Here is a 22,323-nt window from a genome sequence, read left to right as displayed (position 1 = left end):
TCTCAACTCTGCATGACCTTACTTTTCATTGGCCAGTTGCATGTATCATCACACACAGAATAGAGCAAGTTCTATTCCATCTGTCAAGATGCAACACCCATTAAATCTGACATGAGGGCCTATTTACACTGAATTTAGATGCATGCATGTGTCAAAATGCATCATGTAAATTGGCCTTAAAGCTTACAACTTACATAAGAGATAATGATGCTGATGTAGAAACAGTTTCTCAAGTTGCCAATGTTATAAAAATAATAATTAAGAACTCAACTTACTTCAGAAATTCTGAGGTAAACACCACGCCTGTTTGATCCAACATCAAAGTAGAAAACTTTGTTTTCTACTCTTAAGTATTTACTCTCTGGTAATTCATTCTGTCCCTCTGAAAAAATAGAAATAATTGCTGCTGATACATTACAGATGGTTTCAGGTACACAGCTGGTCATCTGGAATCTTCATTTAATGAAATGTACATTCTTAGAATGAAAATTATTTAACTTCAGCATCAAAATGCAGTGCAAAGTCAATTTTCATAAACATGTATCATATATCTAACAGGAAAAGGAATTTCATGTGTCCCTTTTCAAAACAATGGGCCTAAAGGCCAGGTCACACACTTGAGCAGTTGCATTTTAATATCATTACAAATATATATGGCTTTGCTATGGCCCTTGCAAAGCCTGGTAAGATTAATCTTTTGATTCTAAAATGCACTGCATTTCAGATGAAAGGCCCTTTAGAAGGCCTTTTTGGTAGTGGTGTTCCAATCATCAATTATAATCGAAAATCAGTGGATTGTTGGCATATTCTAAGCGCTCGATTATGAAAATTTTATTCCAATTAATCAGATTTTATATTTTGATTTCTTGACGACTGTAGTTCTTGAAGAATATTCCTGACATGACTTAAATAATTACTTAACAAGAGGCCCATGGGCCACATCGCTCACCTGAGTCACCTTGGCCCATATCTGAAGACTTTCCACATATATTTGCATGTAAAACCTTAGTCCCTAATATGGCCCCAACCTAACAAACTTGAATCTGCACTATGTCAGGAAGCTTTCATATAAATTTCAGCTCTTCTGGCCCAGTGGTTCTTGAGAAGAAGATTTTCAAATGACCCCACCCTATTTTTGCATTTTTGTGATATCTCCCCTTTGAAAGGGACATGGCCCTTCATTTGAACAAACTTGAAAACCCTTCACCCAAGGATGCTTTTGGCTAAGTTTGGTTGAAATTGGCCCAGTGGTTCTGGAGAAGAAGTCGAAAATGTAAAAAGTTTACAGACACATGGACAACATGCGATCAGAATAGCTCACTTGAGCTTTCAGCTCAGGTAAGCTAAAAAGTCTTGTTTATCGTAATGGCTGTGCACTTGAAAGAATTGGTACACGAAGAATAAAGCATGTTTGCATGGTACTTTGGATTCAAACATATAACCTATCAAAAGATTATCAAAGAGAATCTTGATACTAGCAAAGACATGAGTGAATTATATAGATAAAACCGCTTTCAAAGGCCAGTGTTAATCTGCACGTGCATATTGTACTTTCAGCTGGTGAAAATCAATAGATTCGTTTTTATTATCTTTTTTTGTTGTTGTTAATAAAATGAATTCCTCTCCTTATTTTTCTTTGCGGAATTTTAATTATGCTGGATCATCGCAAGTTAATTATATGTAACTTTGATCTATGAGCATATAACTAAAGTAAACTTGTCCAGCGATATACGATACAGTGCTTCGACGATACGATACAATGTCGGGTTAAAAATAGCCCTTTTAATAGTCGGGATCGAAGTTCATAATTTAAAAATGGCTTCTAACAGGAACACGAATCCTCAGACTTTAATTACCCGCATTTACATTGTGACATCAGTGATTCCTCGGACTTTAATCCCGCTTTTACATTGTGAAACATCGGAGATTCCTCAGACTTTAATCCCCGCTTTTACATTGTGACACATCGGAGATTCCTCAGACTTTAATCCCTGCTTTCACATTGTGACACAACGGAGATTCCTCAGACTTTAATCCTCGCTTTTACATTGTGACACATCGGAGATTTCTCAGACTTTAATCCCCGCTTTTACATTGTGACACATCAGAGATGCCTCAGACTTTAATCCTCGCTTTTACATTGTGACATTGGAGTTTCCTCAGATTTTAATTGTCATTGTTTGTTTTGTTATGAAATAAAATATATTAAACCTCTTCATTTTTTATTTTTTTGATATTTTACTTCAGAAAATGCTTAACTACATTGAAAATCCAATATATCGGATATCGCATCAGAAAATATTGTATCATATCGTATCGTAAAATCTTGAGCAATACACACCCCTAGTCTGGACCAGTGCTCCCGAGAAGATTTTCCAATACTGACAATATGGCGATTTAAGGTATTCAATGCATAAGGGCTGAAAATTTCGGTGCACCGCGATTCATACCATTCGATTCGATGCATCGATTACAAATTCCGGATTTCGGTTCGGTTCGACTTAGATTTTACTTACACCAAAACAACAAATATGGTGTCCGAGTGATGTTGAAAACATGTGGTTTTTTATGCAACAGAGATTTAAATCACTACTGTGTTGAGAGTTAGCATTTTCACCACTCAGATACCAACAGAATATGGTCCGTAAGATCATTGCAGTTTATCTTTACATGACATATAGCATTTCTGTCAGTGGTGGAGTGAAATCAACATCGTAGGTAATGACAAAGATTTGACAGTTAACATGATAGAATTGTTGAATTTTTGCATATCAATGAAAACAATATCATATACATTTTAGATTCACTATAGATTTGTTTAATAATCCAAAACTTATGCAGCACATTAATATAACAAATTTTGATAGACTGTCAGTGTTTTCTTTTTTCTATCAAAGTTATAAAATGCCATTATGAATAGATATGATGTTTACTAGAGGTGCGCGGTATTACCGGTATACCGGTGTACCGGTATTTTTCTGGTACCGGTATGTACCGCAGTACACGAGGCGAAATACCGGTATATTCAAGTCTGATAACTCTTAACAAAAATAGAAAATTGAAACAAGAAAAAATAATTAAAGAAATTTGTGTACGCAGTGACTCACTTTATTTACATCGTTCCCTCGTTGTGATGCAATGAAAGGTAAGTCTAATAACTGTACACAATCGGTAAAACATACGAAGTATAAATTGCGATGATTTGATTATTAATGATATGAAAACAAATCAAAATTAAAGAAAAAAATAATAGAAAACATTTCATTAAGTTATTATTTTAATATATAAGGTAGATTATAAAAATTGTTTTTATGTTGTTTGGTTTATGCTGGTCGAATACCATTTCCGCCTCTTAGGCAAACCCCAAGTAAAAAATAAAATAAAATGGCAGATGCAGACTTGTGCGTTCGAAACCACCGTTCGTCCGTTCGTCGCGCGAGTACAAATTCCTGCCGATTCTGAACGCCGAGTTAATGGGTTTGAGGTGCAAGAATGTAGGAATTGTGGTCGAAGAACAAGAACACGTTCGTGCGCACATGTTCTCGTTATTCTCTTTAGAGAAGTGGACAGGCGTATTCTACATGTAGAAGTTCTCGTCATTCGCGACTCTAAGAACTTCTAGACTTTGAGATCGTGTCAAATAAAATCCACAGGTTTCCCCCTATTAATTATTTTAATAGTCGTTCCAGTCAGTAGTCTAGTCACAGTCGATTCTAGTCATGATACAGAAACACTGCTATATTGTATGTACGGTATACTTTTATGTTTGGATTAAACTTTTGTTCTGTTAACTGGTTTAAGATTTAAACAAGATATTTTCCTTATCATTTATATTTGAATAAATTAAATGCAATTTACAATCAATAAACTAATAACAGCTCATTATATACAATAAATCACAACTAAAATCCACTAAAACTGAATCATACAATTAAAAGATTAAATCTGCGGTATACCGTGGTATGTACTGCGGTATTTTGCAAATATCACGGTATACCGCGGTACCTTTATTTTCTGCGGTACCCAACTCTAATGTTTACAAATGACGACTTATAGTTATAGAACTTGAATAAAATCAAATCAAATATGCTACTCATTAAAATTGTTAATTTTTGTGGTGTCATTAGATAAATTGGACCTATCATGAACCAAATCGAAAATAACCGAACCATGCTGTTCTGAATCGAAACCGAACCGAATCGAGCTAACCCTGAATCGTCCCAACCCTACAATGCATAACAAAACAATAAGGAACAATTTTGAAGGATTTAGATCAACATAAATGTTTATTGTTAAATAATGATGAAGGTAAAGTAGAAGAAATTCACATGACTGTCACTGATAAATGATTAGAAGCCAACCTTTTTGCACTTGACTTTATTGCACTTTATAAAAATAAGAAAAATCTAATTTTCTAAAAATGTGTGTGGTAAATGATTAAATTTATTTCATATTTTCATAAAGCATAATGCACTTGTATGCAACTTTCTATCAAGAGATTTGTATGAAAATATAATTTCTTTCAATAAAACATGCTCTTCTCATATCTAGGTCAAATAAATCAAGCAGCTAGTAAACAAAATTTAAAAAAAATTCCTATGGTGGATTATTTTTAGATGCACCTTTCAAATTGATACCATGGTCACAAAAATCTATTCACTAGATATGAAATATAGTTGTTATACATCGAATACTTTAAATGTTTTGTGAAATTATTTATGTCGATCAATTTGTTTGTCTATCATCATAGCTCAATGGATAGGGTATCGGGTTACTGAGCCGCAGATCCCGAGTTCACATCCGCAAGTCTTTTGTATTATTAATTAAAATAAATACTCAATTTTGATTTTTAATTATGCCAGATCATCGTAATTTAATTATATGTAACTTTGATATACGAGCATATAACTCAAGCAAATGACATCCATTTTTGACGCATACACCCTTTTAACAAGAGGCCCATGGGCCACACCGCTCATCTTGGCTCATATTTAAAGATTTTTCCTATATATTCGCATGTAAAACTTTGATCCCTATTGTGGCCCCAACCTATTTTTTCAAAATTGAATCTGGACTATGTCAGGAAGCTTTCATGTGAATGTAAACTTTTCTGGCCCAGAAGATTTTTTAATGATTTTCCCTTTATATTTATATGTAAAACTTTGATCCCCTATTGTCACCTCATTTTACCCCCGGGACCATGATTTTAATAAACTTGAATCTGCACTATGTCAGGAAACTTTCATGTAAATCTCAGCTCTTCCTGGCCCAGTAGTTTTTGAGAAGAATTTTTTAGAAAGAATTCCCTATATATTTGTATGTAAAATTTTGATCCCCTATTGTGGCCCATCCTATCCTCGGGGGCCATGATTTAAATTGTGAATTTACTGGATGATATTAATCAACTTGGGAATCTTTGATATCTTTTCACCTTGGTAACGCTACATCTTCTATCTTTTCACCCAGCGTTATTTTCATTTTCAAGCATTTCGTCAAAATAAAGACTATTATGAACCCCAATTAGTAAGAAATTGGGTGTATTTTTATATTCTTGCGACACATTATCATGGTTCTTTCTCAAATTGTTTCAAACCTTGAATTCAGCTCATGAAGCAAACATCCATGTGAATCCATGTGAATTTTCGTAGGTACTCAATATTAAACACGAGTGTTTGAGAAAAGTAACTACTTTCATTAAGAGTATGTGGCATATTCTGTGTTTTAATACATCTCAGGCAATGAAATTAAGGGGAAATACTCGCTAAATGTGAGTTAAAAATTGAAATTGCGAGTAAAAAATCACAAGTGATCGCAACTTTTAGCGAGTGAAAAAAACTCGATCTTTCCCCGGATTTCCTCGGTTTATTGGCTGTACTTTGAAGTTTACAATAATTTTGTCTTGTGCATAGAAACGCTTTACAGAATGAATATATACAAGTATTGAAAAAGTAAACGTGGATCGAATAAATAACTAAGGCCAGGGTCATCTCAGTCAGTGATGTCAAACTTCAAGCACACTTCGGGCGTCTCAGTGGTGTCTGATTTAAATAGCAAGCATGTTTATCTCGTCCGTGTCTACACGAAACAACACATGACAGTGTGTCACCGTTTCACGCGGTGTCCTTCTGTACTTTATAATCAAACACTTCCGAGTTCGCGGGGTTTTCTTTTCAACTAGAATTTTTTAGATGAAATTTCCAAAAGTTTTGAACATGTAGTTTGAATTGGCGCAAACAGTCTTCAAGATTTCAATCCACATGATTTTGTAAATAGGTTCTTGAGAAGAAGATTTTTAAAGATTTTTCCTATATATTTGTATGTAAAACTTTGATCCCCTATTGTGGCCCCATCCAATCCCTGGGGGCCATGATTTTAACAATTAGAATCTGCACTATATCAGGAAGATTTCATATAAATCTCAGCTTTTCTGGCTCAGTGGTTCTTGAGGAGAAGATTTTTAAAGATTTTTCCTATATATTTGTATGTAAAACTTTGATCCCCTATTGTGGCCCCATCCGACCCCCAGGGACCATGATTTCAACAAACTTGAATCTTCACGATATCAGGAAGCTTTCATGTAACAAGAGATGTTTGTAAAACACATATGACCCCCATGGTGCAAAATTGAAAAGGGTTATACACACACACACACATCATTTAATTGAGAGTAGTATCATCAATTCAAAATATTGAGCAGACAATATCTTCCTATGTCAAGAGTGGATTGACCCTGTGACCTAAAAATCAATAGGGGTCATCAACTCCTGAAGATGTACCAGTGTACCAAGTTTGATGTCTGTCAAGCAAAGGGTTCTCAAGATATTGAACGGACAGTATATTCCTATGTCCAATTTGACCCTTCACCTTTGACCATGTGATCTGAAAATCAATAGGGGTCGTCTTCTCCTGAAGACGTACCAGTGTACCACGTTTGATGTCTGTCAAGCAAAGGGTTCTCAAGATATTGAACGGACAGTATATTCCTATGTCCAGTTTGACCCTTGACCTTTAAACATGTGACCTCAAAATAAATAGGGGTAATTTTCTCCTGAAGATGTACCAGTGTACCAAGTTTGATGTCTGTCAAGCGAAGGGTTATCAAAATATTGAACGGACAGTATATTCCTGTTTAGTGTGACCCTTAACCTTTGACCATGTGACCTCAAAATCAATAGTGGTCGTCTTCTCCTGAAGTCGTATCAGTGTACCAAGTTTGATGTCTGTCAAGAAAAGGGTTCTCAAGATACTGAGCAGACAGTATATTCCCATGTCAAGTTTGACCCTTGACCTTTGACCATGTGACCTCAAAATCAATAGGAGTCATTTTCTCTTGAAGATGTACCAGTGTATCAAGTTTGATGTCTGTCAAGCAAAGGGTTCTCGAGATATTTGACGGACAGTATATTCCTATGTCCAGTTTGACCCTTGACCTTTGACCATGTGACCTCAAAATCAATGGGGGTCATCTTCTTCTGAAGATGTACTGGCGTACCAAGTTTGATGTCTGTCAAGCAAAGGGTTCTCTAGACATTGAATGGTCAGTATATTCCTATGCCCAGTTTGACCCTTGACCTTTGACCATATGACCTCAAAATCAATAGGGGTCATCTACTCCTTAGGATGTACCAGTGTGCCAAGTTTGATGTCTTTCAAGCAAAGGGTTCTCAAGATATTGAGCGAACATTATATTCCTATGTCCAGAGTAGATTGACCCTTGACCTTTGACCTTTTGACCTGAAAAACAATAAGGATCCTCTACTACATATAACTAACCCACATATGAAATATCATTATCATCAAGTGAATGATTCTCAAGATATTGAGCGGACAACACATGGTCTACAGACCGACCGACAAGTGCAAAACAATATGCCCCCTCTTTTTCAAAGGGGGGCATAAATATCAGCTTTTCTGGCTCAGTGGTTCTTGAGAAGAAGATTTTTCCTATATATTTGTATGTAAAACTCTGATCCCCTATTGTGGCCCCATCCGACCCCCGGGGGCCAGGATTTGAACAATCAACAAACTTGAATCTGCATTTTGCCAGAAAGCTTTCATGTAAATATCAGCTTTTCTGGCTCAGTGGTTCTTGAGAAGATTTTTAAAGATTTTTCCCATATATTTGTATATAAAACTTTGATCCCCTATTGTGGCCCCATCCAACCCCAGGGGCCCATGATTTGAACAAACTTGAATCTGCATTATGTCAGGAAGCTTTCATGTAAATCTCAGCTTTTCTGGCTCAGTGGTTCTTGAGAAGAAGATTTTTAAAGTTTTTACCAATATATTTGTGTGTAAAACTTTGATCCCCCCTTGGGGCCCCATCTTATCCCCGGGGGCCATGATTTGAACAAACTTGAATCTGCACTATGTCAGAAAGTTTTCATGTAAAAATCAGCTTTTCTGGCTCAGTGGTTCTTGAGAAGAAGATTTTTAAAGATTTTCCCTATATATTTGTATGTAAAACTTTGATCCCCTATTGTGGCCCAATCCAACCCCGGGGGCCATGATTTGAACAAACTTGAATCTGCACTATGTCAGGAAGCTTTCAGGTAAATTTCAGTTCTTCTGGCCCAGTGGTTCTTGAGAAGAAGATTTTTAAATGACCCCACCCTATTTTTGCAATTATCTCCCCTTTGAAAGGGGCATGGCCCTTCATTTGAACAAACTTGAAAGCCCTTCACCCAAGGATGCTTTTGACCATGTTTGGTTGAAATTGGCCCAGTGGTTCATGAGAAGAAGATGAAAATGTGAAAAGTTTACAGACAGACAGACGGATGCCGGACAAAATGTGATCAGAAAAGCTCACTTGAGCCTTCGTCTCAGGTGAGCTAAAAATTACAATGCACGCGATTTTGATAATGGAATTTTTGTTAACACCATTCAATAGGCATTCATATCATAAATCTACAGGGTAAATTTGAATTCATTTGAGTTTTTAATTCAAAAGTTATGGCCATTTAAAAGTACTCAAAAAATGAAAGAAAAGCTATGCACGTGCATACACGCGCACGTGAGTATGACTGAGCATCATTGTTGATGTCATTCAATAGACATTTGATAGATATACTTACAGTATAAATTTCATATTGTTTCCATCATTGATAAGAAAGTTATGGCAATTTGAAAATCGTCCAATCAGAATTTAGCACACGTGCATGCATGTGCTGAGCAGTGATTGTGACTATATACCTTTGTTGAAAATCCCAAGACACATAAACAACCCAAGTTTCAAATCATTTTGACAAAAAATAAAAAAGTTATGGTCATTGAAAGAATTGCTCCTTCAAAAGACAATGTACATGCGTGCGCATGCGCGTTTGCAATTTTTAATACAACAATCTGTAGATATTTAGTATGCATACCTATCCTGTAAATTTCATGAATTTTCCTTTTTTGACATGAAAGTTATAGGCGTTTTTGTATTATCCAATCAAATTGAAGCACACGTGCATGCCCGTGCAAAATTGAAATTTTGACCGTGCCAAATAGTTAAGGGTCTCGAGTTTTTTTGGCTCAGTGGTTCTTGAGAAGAAGATTTTTAAAGATTTTTCGTATAAATTTGTATGTAAAACTTTGATGCCCCCTAGAAAATCCTATTTTACATTTTTCCTGAAAGTTTCATGAAAATCTATCAAGCCGTTTTTGAGAAATCGCGTGCACAAAATCGGTAAGAAAAAGAACAATAATAATAATAATAGAGGAAAAGAAACATAAGAATCACTATAAGGTCGTCCGTTGAGACGGAAGACCTTAAAAAGAAACAGAGTAAAACCAATATGTTCCCAAGCTTCGTTTGGGGAACATAATAATAATAAGAAGAAGAAACAGAGTAAAACCAATATGTTCCCAAACTTCATTTGGGGAACATAATTATTATTCACAAATACTAGACATATTGTATTGTTTATGTATTTTAAAATTATGTATAAAGTACAAGTATTTACATATTTTTATCTAGTTAAAAATTATTTACATACCGGTAACTAATAATTTTAATTCAACTAATCTATCGTTTATTGGTAAAATTGAATTATGAACCCGATTTAATATTGAAATATTCATATGTATACTGGCTGAAATATATTTCATAAAAGATTGAATATTGTTAACAGATAATTTAGATCATCATTCTTGACACTTAAAAACTCTATTGTTGATACAATGACTTATACTGGAATCCCACAATAACAATTTTCGCGAGGCGCGTGCCACTAAGTAAACACGGTATCGGGTACTGGTAATTAGGAGACCATAATTGCTTAGGGCTGTTCCAGAAATGATCAAATGGGGGGGTCGGGCGGCAAACGATATTTTTTTGTGTGGGTGATCGTATTTTTTCATATTTTATTTGGTCCGTGGTTGGACTGTTAAAAAAATATTTATTATGGGTAGTGGGTAGTTTCTATTGTTTTTTAATTTTGTGCCACGTGGGTGTTGAGTTTTCAGAATATTTTTATTGTCGCTCATGTCGTGTTGGTTACAAAACGTCGGAGGGAAAATTGAAAACGTGCTTGCGAAATTGGAAATAACATAGAACTATTCGAGTTGTCGCTCTTTGCAGCGCATAACTTTTTATTTCCATGATGGCACTCTTCAAATTAGAGGCGCGTTTAGTAGGGTCCCTTGGGACGTGATGGCGGCGAACTCTGTTCTGTAGATTATTACAGTTTACAGTGCATCGATTTTGGGAATATTTTGAAATCAATAGGTATTCCGTTTTCTAATAAAAATAGGCAAATCTTGGTTGATTTATGCGAGGGTACCGATGCGTTATATTTATCAGTCAGTGTGATGGTGATACAGAGGCCTCCATTAGAAGACGAACGATTTGTGGAAAAACATATCCATACCCATTTCATGATAATAGCATCGTTTGGACTCCCAATCTTTCCAACATTCCCGCCATAGATGCCTTTGATTGTTGATGTGACATCGTTTCTTCAGAACTACTGTGATACAATGTCGCACAGGCATTACTACGTCATTGACTTAATATGTTGACGGTGCTACCGTTTGAGCGAGCGCAGCTTCATATATGTACATATTTTGTAATGTTCATGCTTTGATCAGGTTCAATTTAAACAATATCTATTTGCAAAATACTCATTACATTAAGTTTCTTCCAGGGTTTTATATTAAAAATCATTAAAACATGTATACATGAATGTGATTTAAATATTTTTAAGCTATATATACATTTTATTTCTACTGCCTTCATTGTGACTTGCTTAACCTCTGATGCACGACCTGTTCTGAACTGTATGCTCTCAGCCTCTACTTTCCTTTTTTTTCTACTCTCAATCTTTTCAAGTTACTAATTGTATGATAAAAATGCCCAAACCTTTCAAGTTTGTAAAACTATGTTTAAACAGCACTGTCTTTGAACACAAAACGCATTTCAATATATCATGAAAATTTTAAAATAAATTGATAAATTCAACTATTTGGAATGTATATGCCCCCCCCCCCCCCCCCCCCCCCCCCCCCATGACTGTAGGTGGAAAGGATAACGCTTTAGAGCCCGGAAACCATATTGCTACTTCGATGTCCAGTGCGCTTGACCTTTTGACCCCAAAATCGATAGGGAACATCTTCATTCCATGGGTAGTCCATATATATGATATGGTGACGGTAGGTGGAAAGGATAATGCTTTAGAGCCCAGAAACCATTGCGTCTACAAATGGACGGACAGACAGATGGACGACCCGATTCCAGTATACCCCCCCCCCCCCAACTTGTTGCGGGGGGTACAATAATAAATTCCTATTGAGAATTTAGTATTTTAATCGATTACGTATGCCTAATGTTCATGTAATAATAATGTTCCGGTAGTATGACTTTTAACAAGTACGTATTTAGATCAGCCACTGTCTGTCTTATTATGATGTACGTCAAAACGTAGACATGACATCACACATCATCTTAGCCTGCCTTTCATAAACATTGCACTCCGTTAAACATTTCGCCTAATGGTGCACTAAATTTTGGAGCTAGGAGGCTACAAGATTAGGATGATATTCCGCGTAAGTTCACAATCATATTCCAAGGTGTGACTTAGCGAGATTTCAGCCATTTTTGACAGGGGACTTCTGGGATTGGCGTAAAAAAAATTTCCTTGTTAGAGGTTGAGATTTAGCTCGGATTATTTCCCGCGCTCTAGTCATTAGAGCTCACAGTACGAGCCAGCGATTCGCGCTAGCTCGCAGCTAGAATGTTTTTCCCGAAAACCTCGCAAGATTTGTACTGTTTTCATTTTTTCAAAAATGTTTGTGGTGGGTCTGGTTAGGTTTTTTTTTTAATTAGATGGATCATTGTAAAATGAGTTTTATTAATTTGATGGGTCATGGGGCAAATTTTTTTATTTTTTTTTTAATGGGTGCTTGATATATACAAAAGGTGCCCCCCCCCCCCCCCCATGTATTTATTTCTGGAATAGCCCTTAGGTAAACAAGGGATCATTGCCCATAATAGATCAAGGGTTGCGTTTAAACCCAAAACAGATATGGCTTGGATATTGAGCACCTCATACTTATTAATTTCTCAAAATATTTTTTGAAACATAGGTAAAAACACTAGAGCATTGACTTGAAATTGTCAACCGATTCTGACAAAAATTTGTGCCGACTTATAAGCGGATCAATGGCAAATTCCTACAAAATAACCTTAAAAAATACAACCGACTTATAGGCGAGTATATACGGTACCTAAAAGATAAAAATGTCCAATTGTTAAGGCATGACAACAGATGCAGACCAAAAAAGTTGTCATCTGAATTTTATAATTGTTTTGACATCATTAAATTTTATAAGCATACATTAATTGAACATACACATACTCCTACTTTCTATTAAAGAGGAAGTTAAGAAATTAATTAACCAATATGATGTGTCATACAAAGTAAGCCTCATTTACTATATCATAGTGGTCAGTTACTGAGCATTTTTTGGCCTTAATATGGGAAAATTCTATAGTATTTGGCATGGGAAATGGTACCAGTTATACATATGGACTATTTGTGCAGTCTTGCATTGTGCTGGCCATGTGCTCGAGAAGCACATTCAGTGTTGTGCTACATTTCCACTTTCAATGATGTGCTATATGAATGCTATTCTTCAAAGAAGAAATACTTTGATATATTTACCATTGTCTGACTCACCATGGTCATCTGTCCCAAATTCATCCAGAAGATCAGTGAGGGCATCTCGAAACTCAATCATTCCCTGAGCAGGAATAGCAATTTGAGAACGAGGACCACCACGTGGCCTGGTCTGTGCAACCTAATTCAGACACAAAAAAAACTTGATATTAAAAGAGCAGATCTGACTCATTTGAGCATAAATTGCAGCAAAAATTTAAGTATTTTTAAAGTTTCCCACTGAAAATAGATTCTTAAAATTTTCCAATTGTTTTACAAAAGTTCAGTGACAATGATCATGAACTCGCGTGCATGAAAAAGCAGGTTGTAAGCAATAAATGACTAGCATAAAGCATCTGATTACATTTCACCCTAGTACCTTTAGATTAAATACTGAAAAAAAAACCAAACTTACAATATTAAACAAGACCTTATCGGTCACCCGAGTATTAAAAGTATCGCTAGTCCCAATGGCTATGAAATCTAGAAAAAAAATTCCAGTTCTGGATATCTAAGCCAAATTCTAATATTCAATGACAGTATAAAACAAGATGTGTTCTTAATACTTAAATGCCCTCAAAAGTGCCAATACTGTAGAGAGGTTTTACATGATATAACATATGTAACATTTACAACAATATGACTAAATTTGGACCCTTCCTATATTCAAAACCTTGACGATGTTTCCAATTTTGGTACATCCCCCCCCCCCCCCCCCCCCCCCTCTTATTCCTTTAAAGGGACTGGTTCACGATTTTTGATAAAAATATTTTTCATTTTTGATGTTAAACATTAGAAATATAGCTCATTTAATGTTGACAGCCAAAAATTTTACCTTCTGAATGCAAGAATAAAAGTAATATTTTAGCCTTAAACATGTGTTATGTAAACAAAGACTCGAGTCTTTTTATGTAAACAAACAAACAAGTGAAATATTGATTTTGCAATATAATACATCTTAATTTTGCATAGTAACAAATTTTATCTTTTAGATGACACATTTCACCCCAAAAATGCTTGAAATGTGAAAGATATAATAATACTTAGATCGATATCCATTTCTTTTGAAAATTTCGTAAACAATAGCATACCGCAATCTTTGTTTAGAAAACAAATAATAAACTCTTTAAAATGAGATTCTGTGATGATGTATCACCTTAATTTTCATGTGAAATCTTTCAAACACATTAGACAGTAGATTTTGATCATTAAAAGTGAAAAACAAAATTTGGGTAAAATCGTGAGTCAGTCCCTTTAACATGCGTTAAGTTTAAAATAGCACTAATTTAGACAACTCAGAATTTGTTAGTTAAACCGATAAGAATTTATCGTAAAAGGAATCAAAATTGCCTCTTTCCATTTGATTACCACAATAAAACTTGGTGGAGTAAAACTTAAATTCTACAACTTTGTTGATTTCCTACCCCTGATTCCAAATTGCCACTAGCAAGGAATCAAAACACTCTCTCGCTAGATACAGTAGGATTCTTAACGCCTCACTAGGAGAAAGTGGGATTTTTCAATTAAATTAGTGGTTTTTGAGAGGAAACTATTTCCCAACTGTTCTCGCTTCATTGGTGGATAATTAGATGTGAACATGTTATCAATATAATCGTAACTATCCAAGGCGGTGCAACTCCCAGCTGCACTGTCAGTACTTTGATTTAAACATATTTGTTTACAATATTTCTCCATAGATGAATTCATTTTGAATCTGACAGATGGACAACGCCATATTTTATTCTCTTACGAAAAATATTCTGGAAAAGTTTTGATTTTAAGCGTGCACTCCTAAAAAAGTTAGCTTATCTAATCACCTGTTTTCCGGCTGTCACCTTTCCACATTTTTGACTTCTTCTCCATAACCACTGGGCCAATTTCAATCAAACTTTTCACAAAGCATTCTTAGATTAAATTTCTTTAAATGAAGGGTCATAGAACCTCTACAAGGGGAGATAATAATTTTTAGTTGCTACTTTTTGAATTTTTTTCTGAATCAAAGTACTGATATAATGATACTTTTGCTCAAGCTAGTTTATTGCTGAGAACTACTCCTCAAGTAAGTGACGAGGCCCATGGACCTCTTGTTACTTTTAAGTTTCATTTAAACATTTTCAAAATTTGTGTGATAAACTATAGGAGTTATGAGATTCACAAATTTTCTCTCTAATCTCTCTAACTAACATGCTTGGATAGTTAAAATACCTTTAGTATTTACAAATTCAAGATTTTTCGTTACTCTGAATGAAATTAAACACATCATAGAAAGACCACAAGTTGTTTAACAAAATTGTTTATTTTGAAAACCAGGTTGCAGGGGGGTGGGGTGGGGGAAAGGTCATTAGAGTCACTAGACCTTGATACTAGTTTGTAGATTTTATCATCCTCTTATCATTTCTAAAGCTCCCATGTCTCTTTCAATTCCAGTTCTAAAAATGAGTTTGTATGTTCAAGGTCAGAGGTCAAGGTCACTGGAGTTACTTGACCTTAATTTGTAGATTATTCCCGAACAAATGTTTATTTTGAAAACGGAAAAATTGACGCTATACCCTAACCGGAAGTGAATTTTTCATATGATCGGCTTTTATTACTTCGATCATTATTTTTTGATATTTCAAGAGACCTACATGTATTAAAGTAGACCTATACTCAGCCTACGTCACCATCAAATGTAAATGCGGAACCACGCTTCCATTTTCCGAAATGTGATATTTAAACGATATCCATTTGCTTTTTACATGGCGATACGAGATATGAATATCCGATATCAATTACTTCCTGGTTGTTCTTATCAGTCAAATTTTAAATTGAGATTTTGAGGGTTTTAATTTAAAAAGAGGGGATAAAGAAGATAGCTTTAGAAAAAAAATCGGTTGGAGAACAAACAACATTTTGGTGGATGGGGGTGTGTCAATTACACAATTACATTACTTCCTGGTTGTTCTTATCAGTCAAATTTTAAATTGAGATTTTGAGGGTTTTAATTTAAAAAGGGGGGATAAAGAAGATAGCTTTAGAAAAAAAATCGGTTGGAGAACAAACAACATTTTGGTGGATGGGGGTGTGCCAATTACATTGTACATGTCCGTGAGGCATTCAGTGTACACTGACTATTCATGTATGTAAAAGTTTTACTATAATCCAGATGTTCAACATATGGAATTACGGGGCATCAGAAAGTAGGGGAGACAGATGGTGGGGGGGGGGGGGGGGGGGGGGGGGGGGTGTCAGACCAATTCAGATTTCCATGAGCATCATGATATTTCTTTTGTTAGGATCCGGGTTGGAATAGGTTCCAAATTATCATCAACAAATACATGGTACGCTCATGTAAAAAAGAAAACTTAACATTTCGCTGCTCCAGTGACCACAGATATCGTAGTTGTGTTTGCTGCTACAATGTTACAGATATTGACGCAAGCTTCAAAGCTGCAAATAATTTGTTTTATTTCACCGACCGTCATGAATTTGTCATTTTTTCCTTATCCTCTATCCTTTTTTAAAACAAGAGGTTCTGTGAGCAATGCTCACTAAGAATACCCCCCGCTTACCCCAATCTCCCAAAGGGTGTTGGTAATAGGTATAAACTACCTCTTTTCTGAGTGTAAAAAACAAATGGCATGACAAACCGAACCATATTGCTACTTCGATGTCCAATGCGCTTGACCTTTGACCTTTTGACCCCAAAATCGATAGGGAACATCTTCATCCCATGGGTAGTCCATATGTATGATATGGTGACTGTAGGTGGAAAGGATAACGCTTTAGAGCCTGGCAACCATATTGCTACTTCGGTGTCCAGTGCGCTTGACCTTTGACCTTTTGACCCCAAAATCGATAGGGAACATCTTCATCTCACGGGTAGTCCATATGTATGACATGGTGACTGTAGGTGGAAAGGATAATGCTTTAGAGCTCGGAAACCATTGCGTCTACAGACGGACGGACGGACAGACAGACAACCCGATTCCAGTATATAATTATTAGGGCGGCATCTATTAGTTCCTTATTGAGATTGCATCTACTTAGACCGGTGTAAGTGGTGTACGTGTACATATAACATGCATTCATTTTATGTACATGTAAATGATTTCATGACCTGTAGAGATTCATATAAAACTTTGTCTCAGGATATAAGATATATCACACATTACACGTATGCATTAATCATATAAGCAAAATCATCAAAATTCAGTTTGTTACTTTCGTTTTACATTTACATTGTGCAAAGCCTTCTCTATAATATTTTTTTCCAGACAAAATGTAAAATTTAATTGTAAACCACGTGTATGTTATAATAGTTATAGTTTAGCATAGTTCAAATTATTATCCAAGGTTATAAATATGCTCAAACTTCACATGTCTTACGAGGATATGATAATGTATAATTTTTCAAGATTTTAGGGTGTGTGTGTGTGTGTGTGTGTGTGTGTGTGTGTGTGTGTACTTGTTGTAGAGCTGATAGCTTCTAAAACAATATGTCAACATATGATTTTCTTACTCAAATCCTTATTTTAAGATAATAATCTGTAAATTAAAACCAATTAATTCAAGGTTTAGTCCATAAAAATTAGGGAAAAGATCAATATTGACGTCAAATGGTATTTCCTACAGTATTTCTTTTAACATGTTTGGGCTCACAAAGTGTACATTATGAAAATATTTATTCGAATTTATTAGAATAAATGATTACATACCATTAAATAAAGGGTATATAGTCTATGTTGCTTATTACAGCCCATTTGTTTGGGAAAATAATAATTATTAAGAAAAATAAAGAAGGAGGAGTGCATTTTCCTTAATGTTGATGGGGTGCTTACTTTTGAGTAGCAATAACAATGAAAATAGCATGTCAACATATATGTTTTTCAATGTCTATCTATTACTGGAATATATATTAATCTTGTAAAGGCAATTTTTTCATGATTGAGTCCATTTAAGGCCGAGTATAGATCTACCTTAAACTTGTATAGAATTCAATGTAAAAGAAAAAGTTTGAAATTTGCGATTTCTTTTATCACTTCCGGTGATGATCGGAAGTTGTGCCAACAAATGAAATTACAAAAGCCATTAGGCTACAGTTTTTTAATTTATTGGTTTACGGATTTAAAAAAAAATTTTAGGGTCGGTCGGGAGATAAAAATAAATACATTTTTAATATCTTATCGTTTTATTTTCAATAAATCATTAACATCTTTTCGTGAGTTCCATTAAACAAAACATGTATCAAGTATGAGTAAAAAAAAATCTTTAGATTGACTAGTATGTTATGAATTTAAAAAAAAAAAATACAATTTCAAAATCCGTGTATAACTATTACATGTGTCTATGTTACACTTTGGTAAAACATGTGTAAGGTCATATCTCTTTTTTAATTTTAGTAAGGCCACAGTTTTTTAATTTATTGCTTTACGGATGAAAAAAAATTTTTTTTAGGGTCAATCGAGAGGGAAAAATAAATAAATAAACATTTTAATATCTATCGTTGTTTTATTTTCAATAAATCATTAACATTATTTCGTGAGTACAAATAAACAAAAAATTCTCTAGAGTGACTTACATTATGAATTTTGAAAAAAAAAATGCAATTTCAAATTCAATGTATAACTATTACATGCATCTATGTTACACTTTGGTGGCCGAGAATGTATAAGGTCATATCTCTTTGATGTTGTATAGTATCCATTATTTATATCATGTTGTTCAGTAATTTTACTGTATTGCTCAATAAAGATTTTACACTTACAAATTGTAAATATAAAGAAAGAAAAATTAACATAATCACTATTACAATTAAATGTAGTAATTCCTTTTTTTTTTCGTGATGAAATGCCATCTGGCATCTGTTTCGTTGACAAGACCGATATAGGTATCATTACTGTCATCATCGCCATATTGTTTGCATGGTTTTTAAAAATACGGAATAAAGATATTTTGCAAAACGAATAGTGATTACCAAATACAAATCAATAGGTTTGCGTTTCACAATTTTCTATTCGTAAAATTGAAAAAGCATTTTATTTTTATTTTCGGTTTGACATGTTGGGTAGAATCGGTGGAATTTTAAAAAAGTAGAAATTTGCATTTTTTTTCTCAATTCCCCAGAAATTAGGGTCGGCGGATCCGTAAACCAAGAAATAACAAAATTTTGGCTTAAGATAATTGAGAGATATAATATTTCTGAAAGCTTCATTTGATTTTCTATAGTCGTTATTGAGATTATTCCGGAACAAATGTTTATTTTGAAAACAGAAAAATTGACGCTATACCCTAACCGGAAGTGAATTTTTCATAAGATCAGCTTATTATATAAATATTATATGTAAGCCTATACTCATCCCACAGCTTATAATATATATAACCATCTCTGACAAATTGAGCTCACAAAAATGAAAATTATTTTTGAAAAAAAAAAAAACGAAGTTAATATATCAACTTCCGATGGGCTCAACATTTGTAGATACTTCGAAAGAGGTCTAATATAATGGTATAGATTTCAATTTAAAAGAAAAAGGTTGAAATTTGTGAATTTTTAAATCACTTTCGGTGTTTAGTGGAAAACAACGAAACTACAAACAAGATGTGTTTGTGCAACACAAATTCCCCCGATGATGGCCAATTCCGAAGATGGCCAAGGTCACAAAGACAAATATCTTGGTACCAGTGGAAAGATCTTGTCACAAGAAATGCTTATGTGCAATATGAAAGCTCTAATATTTACCATTTAGAAGTTATACCAATGTCAATTTTTTAAAAAGTAGGTCAAATGTTAAGGTCAAAAGGTTTTGTACCAACGGAAAGGTCTTGTCACAAGCAATACTCATGTGAAATGTCAAAGCTCTATCACTGTTCAAAAGTTATTAGCAAGGTTAAAGTTTTCAAAAAGTAGGTCAAACTCCAAGGTCAAGGTCACAGGGTCGAAAAATGTTGGTACCAACAAAAATTCTTGTCACAAAATATACTCATATGAAATATCAAAGCTCTAGCTCTTACTAATCAAAAGTTATTGGCAAGGTTAAAGTTTTTTAAAAAGTAGGTCAAACTTCAAGGTCAAAGGGTAAAAAATGTTGGTACCCACAGAAAGATCTTGTCACAAGAAATACTCATGTGAAATATCAAAGCTCTAGCTCTTACTGTTCAAAAGTTAATTGGCAAGGTTAAAGTTAAAAATGTTGGTACCCACAGAAAGATCTTGTCACAAGAAATACTCATGTGAAATATCAAAGCTCTAGCTCTTACTAATCAAAAGTTATTGGCAAGGTTAAAGTTTTTTTTAAAAGTAGGTCAAACTCCAAGGTCAAAGAGTCAAAAAGGTTGGTACCCACGGAAAGGTCTTGTCATAAGGAATACTCATGTGAAATATCAAAGCCCTAGCACTTACTGTTCAAACGTTATTAGCAAGATTAAAGTTTTCAAAAAGTAGGTCAAACTCCAAGGTCAAGGTCACAGGGTCAAAAATGTTGGTACCCACGGAAAGGTCTTGTCATAAGGAATACTCATGTGAAATATCAAAGCTCTAGCACTTACTGTTCAAAAGTTATTACATGTAGTAAGGTTAAAGTTACAGACAGAATGACAGACAGGACAAAAACAAAATGCCTCCCCGATCTTTGATCTCGGGGGCATAAAAAGCGGAATACAAATTTATAAACGGATTGCACAAATTTAAAGAGCGAAATTCCGCTAAAAAGAAGAAGAAAATCAGGTCTGTACAAATCAAATTTGGTCAAGATTAGCCCAGTAGTTTCTGGAAAGAAGTTGTGATGGACGACGACAGACGCAGACCAATTGCAATAGGTCAACTGAATTTAATCAGATGACCTTAAAATAAGTTCAGGTCAAGCCCCATGTATTTTACCAAACCTAATTATAAAAATAACATATCGAACCACAGATCAAGGCAATGAATCAAACATTGAATCGAGTGTTTATATTGAATAACGATATTTCAGTGAATCGTTTCAGCCCTGAAATAGTTATACCTTTCAAAAAGTGAAGCATGAAAATGAGAAATGCAGGGTGATACGTACCGTACTTACCCTCAGAAACCGCCCCCTCTGGTTTTCTTTTAGGTCTAGATAGTAACGTCGGTTTTCTTTCACCATCTGCTCACTTTTCAATTTTCCATCCTCTGGCAAGTTATCAGGGTTAGGAGGGCCTGCTCAAAATAGTAAATGTGGGCATTTACTCACAATGTGGCTAAAGAATAATAAACCTGATGATTGAAAAGACAAAGATATTTTTTCTTGCAGGTCTCATGTCAAGGATACAGTTTAAGGCGACATCCTAAATGCAGCGTGCAATTTCCCGAGCACCTAACTTAAACAATAATGTCATTAAAACTGATGGATGCTCAACGAACTGCATCTAATGAACAACTTCATATGACGAATGACTTGCACATTGAAATACTGTTGAAATAATGGGTCTTTCTCTCTCTCTGTCTTAGTGATGGGACGATGATTGATTATGAAAAATTGATTGATTTACCCTTTCCGATTATAAAATTTTATAATCGAAAATCGCTGTCAAAATCAGAAATAAAAATGGCAGATAACAAGGACCGAGTTGATTTCATATTCTAGTTAATTTCAAATTGGCGAGCATGATTAAAGAACAAAAATAGTTTGTTTTTTTCCAGCACAGTTTTACATGTGTATTTTTTTTTAAATATCTGTTTCAGTCCCAAGGTAAGTGCCAGTTTTATTGTAGTTTGCTGTTTAATAAAAAATAATGCATGAATGACTGCTTTATTCATTTCTGCAGTATTCATATAGAGAAAGTAACATACATGGTGGTGCAGAGGGTTTAAACAAAAAATAATGAATAAAAACATATAGAACAAGAGGCCCCAAGGGCCACATCCCTCACCTGAGTTACCTTGGCCCATATCTGAAGACTTTCCATATATATTTGCATGTAAAACCTTAGTCCGTATTGTGACCCCATCCTACCCCTGGAGGCCATGATTTTTACAAACTTGAATCTGTCCTAGGCCAGGAAGCTTTCATGTAATTGTCAACTTTTCTGGCCCAGTGGTCCTCGAGAAGATTTTTAAAGATTTGTATGTAAAACTTTGATCCCCTATTGTGGCCCCACCCTACCCCATGGGGACATGAATTTAACAAACTTGAATCTGCACTATGTCAGGAAGATTTCATGTGAATTTGAACTTTCCTGGCCC

At 34.8% G+C, this 22,323-nt stretch overlaps 1 protein-coding gene across 8 annotated transcripts in view; it reads right to left on the bottom strand.

Annotated features, from left to right (window-relative positions):
• Positions 1-22,323, bottom strand: part of LOC125683170 (transcriptional activator protein Pur-beta-B-like) — a 61,575-nt gene that overhangs the window by 17,392 nt on the left and 21,860 nt on the right. The window contains exons 4-6 of one of the 8 annotated variants that reach the window (XM_048924025.2): positions 21,170-21,297; positions 13,146-13,281; positions 276-382 (exon numbers count right to left, since the gene is read on the bottom strand). In XM_048924025.2, the coding sequence (XP_048779982.1) occupies positions 276-382; positions 13,146-13,281; positions 21,170-21,297 (371 nt within the window). Of the gene's footprint in view, positions 1-275; positions 383-13,145; positions 13,282-21,169; positions 21,301-22,323 lie in introns of all 8 variants that reach the window. The other 7 variants (XM_048924024.2, XM_048924028.2, XM_048924026.2 and 4 more) reach the window with 7 other exon arrangements.

The sequence above is a fragment of the Ostrea edulis genome, chromosome 6 (genome assembly GCF_947568905.1).
Source record: "Ostrea edulis chromosome 6, xbOstEdul1.1, whole genome shotgun sequence".
Lineage (NCBI taxonomy): Eukaryota > Metazoa > Mollusca > Bivalvia > Ostreida > Ostreidae > Ostrea > Ostrea edulis.
This window is presented reverse-complemented; position numbering and strand designations above follow the sequence as displayed.